The sequence below is a fragment of the Hypanus sabinus genome, chromosome 17 (genome assembly GCF_030144855.1).
Source record: "Hypanus sabinus isolate sHypSab1 chromosome 17, sHypSab1.hap1, whole genome shotgun sequence".
Classification (NCBI taxonomy): domain Eukaryota; kingdom Metazoa; phylum Chordata; class Chondrichthyes; order Myliobatiformes; family Dasyatidae; genus Hypanus; species Hypanus sabinus.
The window spans coordinates 48,863,268-48,881,205 of NC_082722.1; the positions used below are offsets into that span (position 1 = coordinate 48,863,268).

The 17,938-nt window shown below is 40.1% G+C and overlaps 1 protein-coding gene across 1 annotated transcript in view; it reads right to left on the minus strand.

Moving 5' to 3' along the window:
• Positions 1–17,938, minus strand: part of ca5a (carbonic anhydrase Va) — a 47,715-nt gene that overhangs the window by 7,793 nt on the left and 21,984 nt on the right. The window contains exons 4-6 of the mRNA XM_059993025.1: positions 13,268–13,363; positions 11,722–11,784; positions 9,679–9,834 (exon numbers count right to left, since the gene is read on the minus strand). Coding sequence (XP_059849008.1) covers positions 9,679–9,834; positions 11,722–11,784; positions 13,268–13,363 — 315 coding nt within the window. The remainder of the gene's footprint in view (positions 1–9,678; positions 9,835–11,721; positions 11,785–13,267; positions 13,364–17,938) is intronic.

Sequence of the window (17,938 nt, forward strand, 5' to 3'; positions counted from 1 at the left end):
CTACACAAAAATCTCTGTTGACCATTTATATTTGTTTAATTAGATCTGTACTTGATTATGGCTGTGCGGTTTATGGATCAGCTTCATCTTCAAATTTAAAATGTTTGGATGTGGTACAAGTGTTTTTAGTTTTGGGTGGCTGGGTTCTTATCACGCTAGCTATATGGGTTTGCTGGATGACACAGAAACTTTTTCAGTAACCCCACCACAGTTTTTTCCAACAACTTTAGTTGATTTTAGGTTGCATGATTTAATGAGGTCCAGGTATCCTGTTATTCCCGAGAGTCTGTTGGTTCATCAAAATATTAAGGAAAATTATTGTGGTATGTTAACCATTTAACAGGAAATGTTGGTGTGGCTGTTTTTGCAGCTGAGTTACAAGTAACAATAAAGAAGTGTCTTACTAACCATTTATCAGTATATACAGCAGAACTAGTTGCCATCATTTTGGGCTTACAGTGGGAGGAGGAACTTTGTCCTTGTAAAGTTGTAATTTGTTCAAATTCTTTTGGTTTCGACCAGTCTTAAAACAGGTCATTCCAGCAGGAGGTCAGATTTACTGCTGGAAATTCTTCTAACTTTATTATATATTCAAAGTATTGGTTTACATGTCTGCTTCTTATGGGTCCCTTACCATAGAGGTGTTGAAGGAAATGAACAGGTTGATTGGCCAAAAAAGCTGTTAAAAATTCATCTGTGGATAAAGATCTTCCACTTAGCAAATCAGAAGCTAAGGGGTTGGTGGGGCTAAGAATTAGGGGATAATGGCAAGATCTGTGGGATAATGGGCGTAAGAGGAGATGCCTTTACAGAATACATAAAACTGTCAACAAATTGATGGGAGAAGGGGGTAAAACATGAAGGGAAGGAATTATAAACAAGAGAAAATCTGCAGATGCTGGAAATCCAAGCAACACACACAAAATCATGGAGGAACTCAGCAGGTCAGGCAGCATCTATGGAAAAGAGTACAGTTGACATTTTGGGCTGAGACCCTTCGGCAGGACTGGTGAAAAAAGGCTGAAGAATAGGTTTAAAAGTGGGAAGAGGGGAGAGAGAAACAAGGTCACAGGTGAGACCTGAAAGGGGAAGTATGAAGTAAAGAGGGCTGGAGAAGGGGGAGTCTGATAGAAGAGGTCAGAAGGCCATAGAAGAAAGGGGTGAAGAGGAGGAGAAGCACCAGAGGGAAGCAATGGGTAGACAAGGAGATAACGTGAGAGAGGAAAAAGAGGATAGGGAATGGTAATGGAGGTGTGTGCCTTTACTGGAAGTTCAAGAAATTGATGTTCATGGCATCAGGTTGGAGGCTACCCATATAGAATATAAGGTGTTGTTCCTTCAACCTAAATGTGGCCTTGTCACGACAGTGGAGGAGCTCATGGATAAACATATTGGAATGGGAATAGGAAGTGGAATTAAAATGGGTGGCCACTGGGAGATCCCGCTTTTTCTGGTGGATGGAGGGTAGGTACTTGGCAAAGCGGTTTCCCGATCTACAATGGGTCTCACCGATATATAGGAGGCCAAAACTGAGAGCACTGGACACAGTATATGACCCCATCAGACTCAACAGGTGAAGAGTCACCTCACCGGGAAGGACTGTTTGAGCCCTGAATGGTAGTGAGGGAGGAGGTGTAGGGGGCAGGTGTAGCACTTGTTCCACTTCCAAGGCTAAGTGCCAGGAGGGAGATCAGTGGGGAGGGACAAATGGATAAGGGAGTCGCATAGGGAGTGATCCCTGTGGAAAGCAGAAAGTGGGGGGGGGGGCAGGGAGGGAGGGAAAGATGTGCTTGGTGGTGGGATCCCATTGGAGATGGCGGAAGTAGTGGAGAATTATGTGTTGGACTCGGAGGCTGGTGGGGTGGTAGGTGAGGATAAGAGGAACCCTTTTGCTGGTAGGAAGGCAGGAGAATGGGGCAAGAGCAGACATGCATGAAGCAGAAGAGGTTTGGTTGAGGGCAGTGTTGATGGTGAAGGAAGAGAAGCCCCTTTCTTTGAAAAAGGAGGACGTCTCCATTCTAGAATGAAAAGCCTCATCCTGAGAGCAGATGCAGCGGAATTGAGAGAAGGGGATGGCATTTTACAAGTCGGACGAGGCAAGTCCAGGTAGCTGTGAGAGTTTGTGGGTTTGTAACAGACATCAGTGGATGAGCTGTTTCTGGAGATAGGGACAGTGAGATCGAGAAAAGGAAGGGAGGTGTCTGAAATAGACAGGGCAGGGTGGAAGTTGGAGGCAAAGTGGATGAGTTCAGCATAGGTGCAGGAAGCACAATCAACACAGCTGTGGATGTAGCAAAGGAAAAGTGAGAGATGGTCACCATTGTAGGCTTGGATCATAGACTGTTTCACATATCAGACCAACAGGCAGGCATAGCTGGGATGCATGCGAGTACCCATGCCTTTTGTTTGAAGGAAGTGGGAGGAGTCAAAGGAGAAACTATTTAGAGAGGACAAGTTCTGCTAGGTGGAGGGAAATTGGTTGGACCTCATGTCCAGAAAAAACAGAGAGCTTTAAGGCCTTACTGGTGGGCGATGGAGGTATATAGGGACTAGACATCCATAGTAAAAATATGATAGGGGTCAGGGTACCTGAAATCATTGAAAAAATCCAGAGCGGGTGAAGTGTCATGGATGTAGGTAGGAAGGGACTGAACTAGAGGAAAACAGAATTGAGGTATGCAGATATGAGTTTAGTAGGGCAAGAACAAGCTGAAACAATGGGTCTACCTGGACAAGTGGGTTTGTAGATCTTGGGTAGGAGATAGAAACGGGAGGTGTGGGGTGTGGGAACTATGAGGTTGGTGGCGGTGGATTGGAGATCCCCAGAGTCAATAAGGTTGGTGATGGTGTAGAAGACAATGGCCTGGTGTTCTTTAGTGTGGTCCTGTTTAAGGGGCAAGTAAGAGGAGGTTTCTGAAAGTTGGTGCTGGGCCTCAGCAAGGTAGAGATCAGTACGCCAGACTACAACAGCACCTTCCTTATCTGCGGGTTTGATGGTGAGATTAGGGTTGGTGTGGAGGGAGTGGAGAGCAGTGCGTTTGGAAGGAGAGGCTGGAATTGGAGAGAGGAGTGTTGAAGTCTAGATGGTTGATGACCCGTCAGCAGTTAGCAATGAAAACATCCAGAGCAGGCAGAAGACCAGGGCTGGGTATCCAGGAAGAAGAGGGATGAAGACGGGAGAAGAGGTCATCCGTGCAGGGTGGAGAGTCCTTGCCAAAGAAATAGGCTCAGAGATGTAGGCGGCGGAAGAAGAGCTCAGTTTTGTTGCGAGCGTGGAACTCACTGAGGTGTGAGCGCAGGGAAACAAATGTGAGGCCCTTACTGAGAACAGAATGTTCTGCCTCAGAGGGGAAGGTCAGAGGGGATGGTGACCCCAATAGATGACAGCTGGGATTGGAGGGAGGAAGAGGGCTGAGGGTAACTGAGGTTGGAAGTGTTCAGGCATGGTGGGGTGAGAGGAAGATGGAGCCTCCGAGGACCCAAGAGCTAGTAGTGGAACCTGAAAGAAGCAGGTTTGTGGAGTGGTGGTGGAAGGAGGAGAAATGGGGGATCCAGTGGCAGTGCGTGAAGACCCGGCCTGGAGGTCAAGGTTGGAGTCACAGTTGGAGGTCGCGCAATCAGCACTTCAGAGGTGTCCAAGGTCGTTGGAACTGTCATTGATGATGGTAGAGTCTTTGTTTGAATCTGCTCTGGATCGTTAAAGCTGTTGAGGTCAGCAGCAGGGATTGTGGTCTGGAGACTTTTGGGCCTGCTGGCAGTGGATACAGCAGATTCTGTGGTCTGCGACGGGTGATTTTCCAATCCATGCAGGATTTAAGAAAGTCAAAAGAACCGGTGATTGAAATCATGGATCTGGCAGAGAATAAAGTAGCATACAGGTCTATTACAGATGGCAGAGAGAGAATCGTGGAGTTGACAAAGTGACTGGGATAGGGACACCAAGTACCTCCTCATTGCGGAAAGTGTGGCATGTAGAATGCAGTGGGAGAAGCACTCAATTGAATGTGAGTAAGATTTAATGTTGTAAAACAATTAAAAATGAAAAGTCCTGCAGGGGTGTTGGGGGAGGGGTGGGTTGACTACTTTTTAATCAGCATGGTATATTACCATCATACACTTGGTGTTGAGTTAGTGAGGATGGCCAGTTCTGCTTCTCCTTGGCCTCTCACCAATTAACAATCTGAGCTGGAATCCCTCGACTTTGCATTCAATAGAATCTCCATTGATTCTTCTGCTCCCAGTACAGGTAACTTCTAATATCTAAATGGGTTCTAGATTTAGATACAATATAAGAGTTTCCTAGTTCTGCTAAATCTAATTAAATAATGTATGAAATTATCTAAATCCAGTCATTTTGTTATTTCAATCAAATTGCACTGTTCTCAAATTATAAGCTCCTATTCTCTCTATATCTAATGGCAACCAAAGATCTTAAATATTTAGAATTATTAGCACTCTTTAATTCCTTATGATGGCTTTTGCAATTGACTCTCATGCAGATGACAAGCCATGTTCAACACAACTGTTCATGATGCTCCTGGCATTGCACTCCAATGTTCTATGATTCCCTTTGTTTATTTGAGAAACTATGCCGTTTAACTGGTGCAGGAGACTGTTGCCGCACAGTTTCTAACTAGTGTCAATTGAGTGCACATTGTATGGCCATTAAACACTACACTGCTTAGACTGAACGGTTTTTAAATAGCATAACTTACAGGTGCTTGTGTTCAAAAAGCAGTGTCTTTTGTCACTGATAGTTGGCAAATAATAAGCCGTGAGAAAATTCCAAACCGTTTTGTTCACTATGGTTTTAAGCATTCAGGCTTGGAGATGGCTAGGAGTGAAAATGAAATGATTTCACTATTTCAACAAGTTAGGAACTATGAAGAATTTGAAGACATCCAACAATCATTTTGAATGTTAGATTTGGAGGATGCAATTGTTGAAAGCATTATTTGAAGATAGTCCTTTATCTATATTAGGTGTTAATTCCTCTGTCGACAACTATTAGGAACTAATACACAGTTTTATAGTATTGTAGTGGTGTTGGTAGTGTTGTAATTCGTTTTGTATTCTATTTAAATACATAATTTATTAATCAGTTGAACGGTAGTTTGTCTTTTTTAACTATTTCCATGAAACTTTGGTTAATTGTTGCAGCGATTTAATTGGGCCAAAATGTAGTGGCCCCAGTGTCCCAATTAACCAGAATTCACTGTATTGAGTAGACATAGAGCCAAAAAGCATTGCAAATGCCACCAATTCTCAACGAAATACTGAGATATAATATACAAAATGAACAAATGGAAACTTTAGTAAATTAGATATCCTGATTTGTCTCAGAACATCAGGTGATTATGTATCGTGACCTTGACAAAATTATATTTTGCAACTGGTTGGCAGAGTCAAATGAAATCATGCTATAAATAGTGAAACAATTGTGTACATTTAAGTACAGCATTAACACAAACAATATTTTTTCTGATTTGGCATTAATATCACCTTTGGAAACACAGACTTGCAATTGTAAATATTAATCAATTTTGCTTAGCATCTTTTTTTTAAAGTTTGTTCCTTGCCCATGGTTATTTCTTATTCTAATGCTACTTCAAGTATGTACCAGGATAAGAAATGGATTAAAGAGCTTTAAGAGTTCAATATGAATGCAGCCTGATAACTAAATTAAATTTCATTAAGAATATTTATAACTTGGAGAGAGCCATTCTGTCTAACACATTCAATTGGGCTTATAGCCCTCCCTTTCTCTAGTCCTAACACTTCTATTTCTTTGTCCCTTGTGATGACTTAACTTTTCTTTGCATGCATTATTGTTACTTGTCTCAACAACTCCTTATGGTATTCTCTCACATTTTAAGCTCGCATTCAGAATGTTAATCATATCATTATATAATGAGGCATGATATGATTAGGAATAGTCAGCGTGGCTTTGTGAGAGGCAGGTTGTGCCTTATGAGCCTGATTTAATTTTTTGAAGATGTGACTAAACACATTGATGAAGGTAGAGCAGTAGATGTAGTGTATATGGATTTCAGCGAGGCATTTGACAAGGTAACTCCATGCAAGGCTTATTGAGAAAGTAAGGAGGCATGGGATGCAAGGGAAAACTGCTTTGTGGATCCAGAACTGGCTTGCCCACAGAATGCAAAGAGTGGTTGTAGACGGGTCATATTCTGCAAGGAGGTTGGTGACCAGTGGTGTACCTCTGGGACCCCTATTATTCATAATTTTTATAAGTGACCTGGATGAGGAAGTGGAGGGATGGGTTAGTAAATTTGCTGATGACACAAAGGTTGGGGGTGTTGTGGATAGTGTGGAGGGCTGTCAAAGGTTACAGCAGGACATTGATAGGATGTAAAACTGGGATGAGAAGTGGCAGATGGGAGTTCAACCCAGATAAGTGTGTGGTGGTTCATTTTGGTAGGTCAAGTGTGATGGCAGGATATAGTATTAATGATAAGACTCTTGGCAGTGTGGAGAACCTGAGGGATCTTGGGGTCTGAGTTGTGGTTAAGAAAGCATAAGGTGCATTGGCTTTCATCAATCGTGGGATTGAGTTTAGGAGCTAAGAGCAGCTATATAGGACCCTGGTCAGACCCCACTGTGCTCAGTTCTGGTCGCCTCACTATAGAAAGGATGTGGAAACCATAGAAAGAGTGCAGAGGAGATTTACAAGGATGTTGCCTGGATTGGGGAGCATGCCTTATGGGAATAGGTTAAGTGAACTCTGCCTACTTTCCTTGGTGCAACGGAGGATGAGAGGCATTGACCGTGTGGATAGTCAGAGGCAATTTCCCAGGGTTGAAATGGCTAGCACAAGAGGGCACAGTTTTAAGGTGCTTGGAAGTAAGTACAGAAGAGATATCAGGGGTAATTTAAAAAAAACACAAAGAGATATGAGTGCATGGAATGGGCTGCCAGTGATAGTGGTGGAGGTGGATACGGTAGGGTCTTTTAAGAAACTCCTGGACAGATATATGGAGCTCAGAAAAATAGAGGGCTATGAGTAACCCTAGGTAATTTCTCAGTTAAGGACATGTTCAGCACAGCTTTGTGGGCTGAAGGGCCTGTATTGTGCTGTAGGTTTTCTATGCTTCTGTATTGTGCTTTGGAATATAATATGGAACTAATCTCTCTGTCTGTAAAACCTTTTAACAATCCTGAAATGCTGTCACATTTCAGTCTTTAATCCAGAGTGAAATCCAATTCCTGACAGGTAGGAACTCTCTGTTCTGATATCATTCCAGCACATTTTTCATACTTCTTTTCTAATTTCATATATAAGTTTGCAGATGATACTACCATAGTGGGTCATATTTAAAATAACGACTTGTTAGAGTATAGGAAGAAGATAGAGAGCATAGTAACATGGTGTCAGGGCAACTTTTTTCTCGTTAGCAAAAGAAGTGGTCATTGACTTCACCAAGAGGGCAGTCTACATGCTCTACCAACATCAACAGTGATGAGGTTGAGAGGATTGACAGCTTCAAGTTCCTAGGATGGAACATCACCCGTAGCTTGTCCAGGTGTAACCGCATAGTCAAAAAACCTAACTAATGCCTCAACTTCTTCAAAAGGCTAAAGAAACTTGGCATGTCCCCTTTGAGCCATTCCAATAAAAAAAAATTGAACTATATTTTATTTGGATGCATAATGGCTTTGTATGGCAACTGCTCTGAATATGACCACAACAAACTACAGAGAACCACCCGCCAGCTTGTACTCCTTTCCTTTCCCATCTTGTTCCGGCTTCTTCCTCCTTCCTTTGTAATCCTGATGAAGGGTCTTGGCCCAAAACTCTGAATGTTTATTCCTCTCCATAGATGCTGCCTAATCTACTGAATTCAACCAGCATTTTGTGTTGTTCTGCATTTTGTTGTTTTACTTTGTTCTATCTCAATGCATAGTGTAAGGATTTGATCTGTATGAACAGTATGCAAGACCAGTTTTTCACTGTATCTTGGTACATATGACAATAATAAACAGATTCTAATTGTGCCTGTATACTCTTCCTTATTTTGTTAAAGAGATTTGAAATTCCTGTAAGGTAAATACTAATCAAGCAATTTCCTTCAGGGAATAATTTCAAGGAGATATAGGCAGAGTTGTAGAATGGACTGGCAAGTGAAACAGTGCTGAGAAAGTCCAACTGTTACATTTTGGTAAGCAGAATGACAACAGGTCTTTCAGAGTGTACAATTTGAAAAGGGCAAAGGGACAAAATCAAGGGCTGTGATGTGCAGAGTTTGTTGTGACAGGTAGGTTGAAAAAGTGGTTTAAAAACCATGGGGTAGTGGGCTTTACAAATAGAGGCATAAAGTGCAAGAACAAGAGTTTCAAGATAAACCATCATTAAACACTACATCAGCTACAAATGGGCACCATTCTTTAGTGAAGATGTAAAGGTTTTGGATAAAGAAATTTACACCAATGACTCCAAGAATGAAAGATTTTATTACATGAATAGTCTGAGAAAACCAGCAACTAGAGAACAGTTTTTGTGAGGGAAAGTGACAGAAGATTGAGCCTGAAAGGTTGCAGAAAAGATTCAGAAGGCTGTTGCATGGACTAAAGCGCTTGAGTTATCTTCTGCTAAGATGATGGGTGTGCTTTGATTGAACCCAGAATGACCACGGCATCTAAGGTGTATTTGTTCGTCCTATACATCTCTCTCACAATTGCAAGTCACTGCTGGATACTAAGAATATCAAACACTGCAGGTCCACCCCATCAACGAGTTACTTGACAACCATGGAGCTGGACTAATTGTTGTTTTGTTGCCTGGGCTTGTTGTATATTGTCGTGCCGAGATGGTGCATGGTTTAATAAAAGGTGCAAGCGATTGTTTTGGTTAATTTTATTGTAATCACTAGACCCTGATGGAGATTGATAATATAAAATGCTGCCAAGTCCAGTTCAGGATAAGGGAGTCTAAAACTCAATGACACAAGTTTAAGATGAGGGAGAAAGATTTCAAGGGATCTGAGGAGCAAGATAGTTCCACACAAAGGGTAGTGGATATATGAAACAAGCTGTCAAAAGAAGTGGTATTGGGAGATATCATTGCAACATTCAGAAAATGTTTTGACATATGTGGATATGAAAGATGCACCAAATGCAAGCAAATGGGATTAAGACAGATAAGCACCTTGGTCAGCATGGATGGGCTGTATAACTCTTGTGATTCCATGGAGAACCAAAGAAGGTAGTAAATTCAGATTCAATTATAGGTTAAAAAAAAGACCAAGTATTTTAGAGTATTAAATTTGCACAAGTGTGGGTCAAAAGAAGAGAAGAAGATTAAATTGATTTTTCTTCAGTAAATAGTTTGGGTTCTATGAGTAACATCCTTTGCTACCACAACTACTCTGTAGAAGTATTTTTGTTTAGAACTTAGCAGAAGGGAGTTTTTAAACTCGTACATGAAATTTGAATTCAAGCATGTAAAGCCACAGAAAATGTGAAATGCCAGAATTCTTAGAACGCATTATAGATCAATTCATAGTCTGAACTATAACATTTACAGTTCTATGACTTCAAAGTCCTTTGTAGAAGAAGATGCACAGCTGCACACTGCTATGATTATAGAGGCTTGGTATATTTGTTGTTAATATAAAGATTTAGAATTAAATGTAGTTAAAAGACAGTATAAAACATTACCTGTTCAAGACCAATTTCAATTGGATCCTTCATAATGACCCAGGTAACAGATTCGGTCAGTGGTGGTGTTGTCAAAGAACCAGGATATGTCCAGTATTCAGAACAAGATGGAATGAAACATCCAGGATCAAAATTAAAGAAATCAATTGCTGAGTCCTGCAGATACACATAATTATAAAGAAATAAATAACATTTCACATTTGACTTCTTGACTTTAAAACATTTAACAATTAGGTCAATTCAGTTGACCTTAAAAATACCCAAGAGATTGGTGATTTTCAGGGAAGTTAACAATTTAAGTTTCTTTTTGCTGTACTTAAATGACAAGGCAAAGTAGACAAGGTCTTTTGACCTCTTTGCAGAAAATGTACTTAAAACACAATATTATAAACAAGTTCATCAAATGAAGGCATCATCAATTTGCAAAGCAAAATATCTTCCGCTGGAAATAAATTTGTAGCACAGACTGTCATCAATCTACTGAATGTCTGTCAACTCTTTGCTAATTCTTTTTTCATGAAGTGAAACATAATATACAAACATAGATTAGTTACGGTGGAACTATACAAAAACATTAGATAACAGCATTATGAAGAGTTCTGTTCATATTACAGGAAGGCTGTGACTTTGAGAAAGATTTGCAAGGAAGTTGCTAGGTCTGAAGAACAACCAAGAGGAAAGATATCTATGCCATTGGGTATTTTTCTTTGAAATAGTGGGAGATTTAATTTGAATGCATAATTTAATAGATCCCCAGAATAACTAGAAAATATTTTACTTTTTATTGTAGAGGTTCCAGAGCACAGTTTTGGAGTAAAATGGCAAAGGAATCCAAAATTCATCCTCTTAGAGTATTGGCAAACACTTTCATGTTATTGAAAAAGTTTGTGGATTGTGTGTTGTGCTGTAACATGTAAGATTATCGATCAAGGTTTGAAAAATTAGGCTTGGCCAGGGAGCTCATTTTCATCTCTTAAGGCCACAATGGACAAATGACCTTCTTCCATGCTATTCTAAGATATCATTGCCCAGCAAGAATGATATTCTAATCATATATTGTTTTAAAGATACAATGCAGAGGTTATTGGTAGAAGTTGCCAGATTGTGAATTTATTTGTAGTTGTTCTTCAACTACAGATGAAACACAATAACAGATTATGCAATACTTCAACTTCAGATATGTACTGTACTAACCTCTAACCTAGAATGGGACAGAAAGTCAGATGGAATTTGGAAACGTGAGAGTTAGGGTGATTTTTAAAAGAATGACTGAGTGTAAATGGCACGACGAGCATTCTAGGTCCAAAATCCTGAATGTGCTGCTGAAAATTATTTCTCCACAAATGGCAGCGCCACTAGTCAAGAAGTTACAATGCAGCTACAACACCAGTCATTACAAGACAATGTGGAAAGCTGTCCAAGCAAAACACAATCAGAAAAAGCAGGGCAAATCCAATCTGACAATTTGTTTGTCTTTTCCCTGGCCCGAGCATCAGCAAACTGAGGAATGCAGACTCAACAAGTTCTATCAAGCACGAACAACTCACCAAGAACCCTTTAACTGATACTCAGTTTGGATTCCAACTTCATTACAGCTTTGGTACAAGTACAGAGCAGCTGAATTCTAGAGGGAAGATCAGAATAATTGCCATCGGCTTCACGGTAACATTTAAATGTGGCACAACGGAGGAATGGTAAAATGGAGGGGAATTGAGGGCAGGAGAAGCAGCTAGACTGGGATTGGTGATAGAAAAAAGGGAAAGGTTATCCTGCATTAATGCTCCTACTCAATGGATGAATAAAACAGTATTAAGATTTTTTGTATAATCGAAGTACAAAATGGTAGTGTTACTTGCATCATAGAAATTGGGCAAAACACTAAACTGATTCCCCCCAAAACAACGGAATTGAATTGCTCAAGTACAGTCTTTGCTGTCCTCTAAAGTTTGATTCATCCATGTTTCACAGAAAATCATCACAGAAAAATAATATTCATTAGGTAAATGAAGCACTGGAAAAAATAACATTAGTCACTTTACTTACCTTATATTTAATAGCTGGTAATGCATCCACAATTTTCTGCAGCCTATCATGCCTTCTGCCGAGCTTTCAATAAAATATAATAAAAATTATATAAATAAAAAACATATATACTGTCCAAATATTTGAAATATTGATATACACTTCCAATGTTCAGATGGTTTTTCAGAAGGTTGAATTTCTTCTTCCACAGTGAATGGTAGGACATTAAAGCAGTTAAACAGAGGCATCTGGGAATTCTTTGAAAGCGGCCTCACAAGTAGATAGGGTATTAAAGAGAGCTTTTGGCACATTGGCTTACATAAAACAGTGTACAAATATAGGAGTTGGGATGTTATACTGAAGCTGTACAAGCTGTGAGACCCAATTTGGAAAATGTGTTCAGTTTAGGTCACCCAAATACAAAAAAAGATACAAGAATGAAAGAGTACAGAGAAAATTTACCAGGACATTACCAGGACTGGAGGACCTGAGTTATAGGGACAGGTTGAATAGGTTAGGACTTAGAACTATGGAGCTTGGGAGAATGAGGAGTGTACAAAATGATGAGGTGTATAGATGGGGTAAATACAAACACGTTTCCACCAAGGTTGGGTGAAACTAGAATTAGAGGCCAAGGGTTGAGGGTGAAAGGTGAAATATTTAAAGAGAACCTGAGGGGGCAATTCTTTACTCAAAGGGTTGTGCAAGTGTGGACGAGTGGCCAGCAGAAGTGGTGAATGTGGGTTTGAATGCAATATTTAAAAGAAACTTGGAGAAGTACATAGATGGGAGGGCGATGGAAGGTTATTGTTTAGATGCAGATCGACAGGACTCAGCAGAATAATAGTCGATATGGGCTGAGGAGCCTGTTTCTGTGCTGTAATGCTCTATGACTTTATGTACGAAATTATATCCTTGGTTGAAGAAAGTAGGAAAGGGGATGGAAGATATTTGCATTTAGCTTGGTGTATTCATTGCAATAAAATTTCATAGAAATTCTACACAGTGAAAATCCAGTATAACCATCATTATTCTTTTAATCCACAGGAACCCTAGCAAAAAGGGACTTCCATGGAGATGTGCTTGCTCCAACTGTTTGATTTGTGAGTGGGGTTCTTGAAGCGAGGCTGAAAGCAACTCAGAGTGATTTTCCAATGTTCTTTTCTTCTTTCCAGAAATTAGCAGTTCCCAGGATCCTTGGCTGCTGCCTTCCATAGTCCAAATCTCAAGCCCCAGATTTGTGGCTGTGCTTAGATTTCCCTTCTAACTTCCCAGCACTCAGGTGACAGAGTATGTATGGGCTGTACAGCTGATTACAGATAGGTAAATCAGGGATACCTTACAACAAAGGCGTTGGTTAGTCTAGACAGCACTGAGACCATTTGAGGGAAAAAAACCCATCATGGTTACTTAGACAAAACACATTACTGATATTGCTGTCAATTCGGCATTTCTCTGCATAGTCACTGCCTGGTCTGCTGAGTATTTCCAGCATTTTGCATTTTTCTTTGCAATATTTGCAACTACAGTATTCAGCCTTTTAACAATTACTGTACACTTGATTTACCTTTAAGAATACTCCTATAACTGCAAGACCACCTTCAGATAGAATAGCTTCATCACAGTTCTTGTATTTCACTGGATTCCAGTGAACCAGATGAAGCTAAAAAAAAGAAAACAAATGTGGTAATTGATAGAATTTTAAATGTTAATATATTAATGACTTAAAGGAAGTTATAAGACCATGAGATATAGGAGCAGAAGTAGGCCATTGGGCCCATCAAGTCTACTCCACTATTCAATCATGGGCTGATCCAATTCTTCCAGTCATGCTCATTCCCCTGCCTTCTCCTCATACCCTTTGAAGCCCTGGCTAGTCAAGAACCTATCTATCTATCTCTGCCTTAAATGCACCCAATGACTTGGCCTCCACAGCTGCTCACGGCAACAAATTCCACAGATTTACCACCCTCTGACTGAAGTAATTTCTCCGCTGCTCTGTTCTAAATGGACGTCCTTCAATCCTGAAATCGTGCCTTCTTGTCCTGGACTCCCCTACCATGGGAAATACCTTTGCCATATCTAATCCGTTCAGGCCTCTTAACATTCAGAATATTTCCATAAGATTCCCCCCTCCCCCCATTCTCTTGAACTCCCAAAGAATACAGCTCAAGAGCTGTCAAGACGTTCCTTATATAGTAATCCTTTCATTCCTGGAATCATTCTCGCAAATCTTCTCTGAACCCTCTCCAATGTCAGTATATCCTTTGTAAAATAAGGAGCCCAAAGCCCAAATACCTCTAGAAATGAATGCCAACATTGCATTTTCCTTATTCACCACCGACTCAACCTGGAGGACAACCCAAGTCCCTTTGCATCTCTGCATTTTGAATTCTCTCCCCATCTAAATAATAGTTTGCTCGTTTACTTCTTCCACCATAGTGCATGACCATACACTTTCCAACATTGTACTTTATTTGCCACTTCTTTGCTAATTTCCTAAACTAAGTCTCTCTGCAGGCAGTTTCCTCAACACTACCTGCTCCTCCATCTATCTTTGTGTCATCGACAAATTTAGCCACAAATCCATTAATCCCATAGTCCAAATCATTGACATATATCATAAAAAGCAGTGGTCCCAACACTGACTCCTGTGGAACTCCACTGGTAACCAGCAGCCAGCCAGAATAGGATACCTTTATTCCCACTCTCTGTTTTCTACTGATCAGCCAATGCTCCACCCATGCCAGAAACAAAAAAAAAACATCAAGTATTGTTCTAATCACAAGCAAGAGAAAATCTGCAGTTGCTGGAAATCCAAGCAACACACACAAAATGCTGGACAAACTCAGCAGGCCAGGCAGCATCTGTGGAAAAGAATACAGTTGACACCCGAAACAATGACTGTACTCTTTTCCACAGATGCTGCCTGGCCTGCTGAGTTCTTCCAACATCTTATGTGTTGCAAGTATTGCACTAGCTCACTTTCAAATATCCATTTCATTTTCCTGTGAGGCACTGCCAAGAAGAGTAAAATACTCTCTAAAGAAGAATAGAGAATAGTGAATAGAGGCTGTCCATGAACCCGGATATGTCCTTGTTAGCTGGCTTCTTGAGCAAACAGAAGCTGTTTTGAAAGTTTTGTCATATTTTTAATATAATTAACATTTACGTTAAAAGTATTCTATCTCCACAACTGCTTTCACATTTATGTCTCATTTTCTAAATTTAAAATATATTGCAGTAGGATTTTTGAGCTAATCTACAGAACATTATGCATCATGTCAAATCAAAAGAAAAATTCCAAAACCTGTCAATTTATTAAAAATTAAAAACCAAAATTGAGAGGCTGAAAAAGTATTCATCCCCTTTGTAATTACTACAGTCTTTCCTCAGGTGCACTAATGTATATCACCTTACCAACTCACCCAACTTGTTGATGTAGAAAATTTAAAGATTACCTGTTTTCAATGAATTTTTTAAGAATAAATACACCCCGTCTCTCTAAGGTCTAACAGTATGATAGATTTTCAACAGACCAAACCAAAATAAAGACAAAAGAGCATTCAAAATAAGTCAGGGAAACGTTAATAGAGAAGCATAGATCTGGGGAAGGGTACAAGACCGCCTCAAAGGCACTGAACACACCTTGGAGCTCAGTGCGTCGTAAAAAAGTGGAAAAAAATATGAAACCATAGCCATATTGCCTAGGTCAGCCACCCCTTTAACTTAGTTGCTGAAGAATGGCTCTTACTTGTATGAGAGGATACTATGACACCAAGTTACACTAAGTGAGTTGCATAAGTTAATGGCTGCAACTGGAGATGAAGTTCATGGCTCCACAATCTCTTAAACTCTTGCACAAAAAGGTTATTTATGGAAGAGTGGCAAGGAGGAAGCTCTGGCTTAAAATAAAGCAAATTGACCATAAAGACTTTGCAAAGCTTCACTTAGAAGATACTGTAAAGATGTGCTGTCCACCACCGCTCCCCAACTAACCTGGCACAATTTGAACAATTCTGCAAGGAGTAATGGGAAAATCTTGCTTCATCACATTGGGGAGAACTAATACTTATCCAAAAAGGACTATTCACTTTAATAGTTGCGAGAGGTGATTCAACTAAGTACCGAGCAGAAGGGATGAATACTTTTGAACTGCTGACAATACAGTTTAGTTTTTCATGCTTTACAATTTTTCCTGTTGTTTGGGTCCTTCTGTGAAAAAAGGAGCATGTGAAATGCAAATAAAAATTCTCAGTTAAATTGATTAAAGTCCCTGGTTGTAATACTCATTTATGTAGATAATGGGTTGGGGGTTGAATACTTTTTCAAGGCACTGTACAATAGAAAAGCTATGTTTTTTCACTGCAGTGAGTTTTGGTCTTGTCAATAAATCCCAGTCTCGAATACATAATTAAAGGCTGGATCAGCAAGCACATGGATATTGGGCCAGAGAATGTTGAGAATTATGACATCGGCAATTGTGAACTTTGAATGTTTGAATGAGCTTAGCTTGACAAGCAGTATTAAATAGGAGTCTGGCCAGGTAACTGTAATCAAAGCTAAAGGAAACAAAAGCACAGGAGAAGATTCTGGCAACTTTTTTTTCTATTATTAATACACTGTGTGTGAAGATCACTGGTAAGATTGCTAATTGCTGTTTAAGCTTAGTGGTCCTCTAAAGCAATTCAGATACCAGTTAAGAAGTAACCACATTCTTAGGTGTGGTCACATTTAGTGAGGCTAAATGGCAAAAATGTATCAGCTGGCTTTCACAACAACCCCACAGTTTTTGCTTACCCTTAATGATGCTTGTGTTTGTTCCAAATTTATTTACAATTTACATTGAAGTTCCCCAGCTGCAAAGGTGTCAACATTACTGGCAAATCATCCGATTACTAGGACAATAACATAATTCTACAATCCAGGAGCTGAGCACCAGATACCTGTCACCTTTTAAATGCAAATTAATACTCAGTACATGTCTGCATTGCAGAAGCCATTAGTGTTAACATGGTGTGTTATGCAGGACACAGGATTTCTCCTTAAGTCCTGGTCAACATGAGCCATCAATGAATTATTCCAAACTCAAAGTCATGCCCTAGTCATAGAGAAGTACAGAATCAGAATCATGTTGTGAAATTTGTTAATTTTACAGCAGCAGTACAATGAAATACATGTTAAATAAATAGAGGAAAAAATGATAGTTAAGTTAAAATAAGTAGTGCAAATGACAAAAATATTAAAAAATTTAGTGAGGTAGCATTCAGGGGTTCAATGTCCATTTAGATATGGGATGGCAGAAGGAAAGAAGCTGTTACTGAATCATAGTGTGTGTGCCTTCAGGTTTCTGTACCTCCTTCTTGACAGTAACAATGAGGAGAGCATGTCCTGGGTGGCAAGGATCCTTAATGATGGATGCCGCCTTCTTAAGGCACTGATCCTTGAAGATGTCTTTAGTACCCATGATGCAGCTGACTAATTTTACAAGTTTCTGCAACTTACTTCAATTTTGTGCAGTAGCACTCTCCACCCCATACCAAGACGGTGATGCAGCCAGTCAGAATGCTCCCCAAAGTATATTTGTAGAAATTTGAGTGCTTTAGTTGACTAACCAATTCTCCTCAAACTCCTAATGAAATCTAGCCACTGTCTTGCCTTCTTTATAGCTGCATCATTATGTTGCTTCCAGGTTAGGTCCTCAGAGGTACTAACACCCAGAAACTTGAAATCGTTCACTCTCTCCACTTCTGATCTCTCCAGAGGATTGGTTCGTGTTCCCTCATCTTACACTTTCTGTAGTCCAGGATCTGTCCTTTGGTCTTGTTGACTTTGAGTGTAAGGTTGTTGCTGTAATACCACTCAACTAACCAGTGTATCTTGCTCCTGTATGCTGTTTTGTCACCATCAGCACAGGAACTGACCCTTTGACCCATTTAGTCCATGCTGAAGCCAGTTAAACTGCCTACTCACATCTACTTGCAAACCAGAACTATGGCCTTCCATATCCCTAATATCCATGCACCTATCCAAACTTTTCTTAAATGTTGAAATTGAGCTCACATACACCACATGTACTGGCAGCTCATTCCACACTCTCACTACCCTCTTAATGAAAAAGTTTCCCCTCATGTTCCCCTAAACTTCTCACCTTTCACCCTTCACCCATGACCTCTGGTTGTAGTCCCACAAACCCTCCGTGAAAAAAGCTTCCTTGCATTTACCCTTTCTATATCCC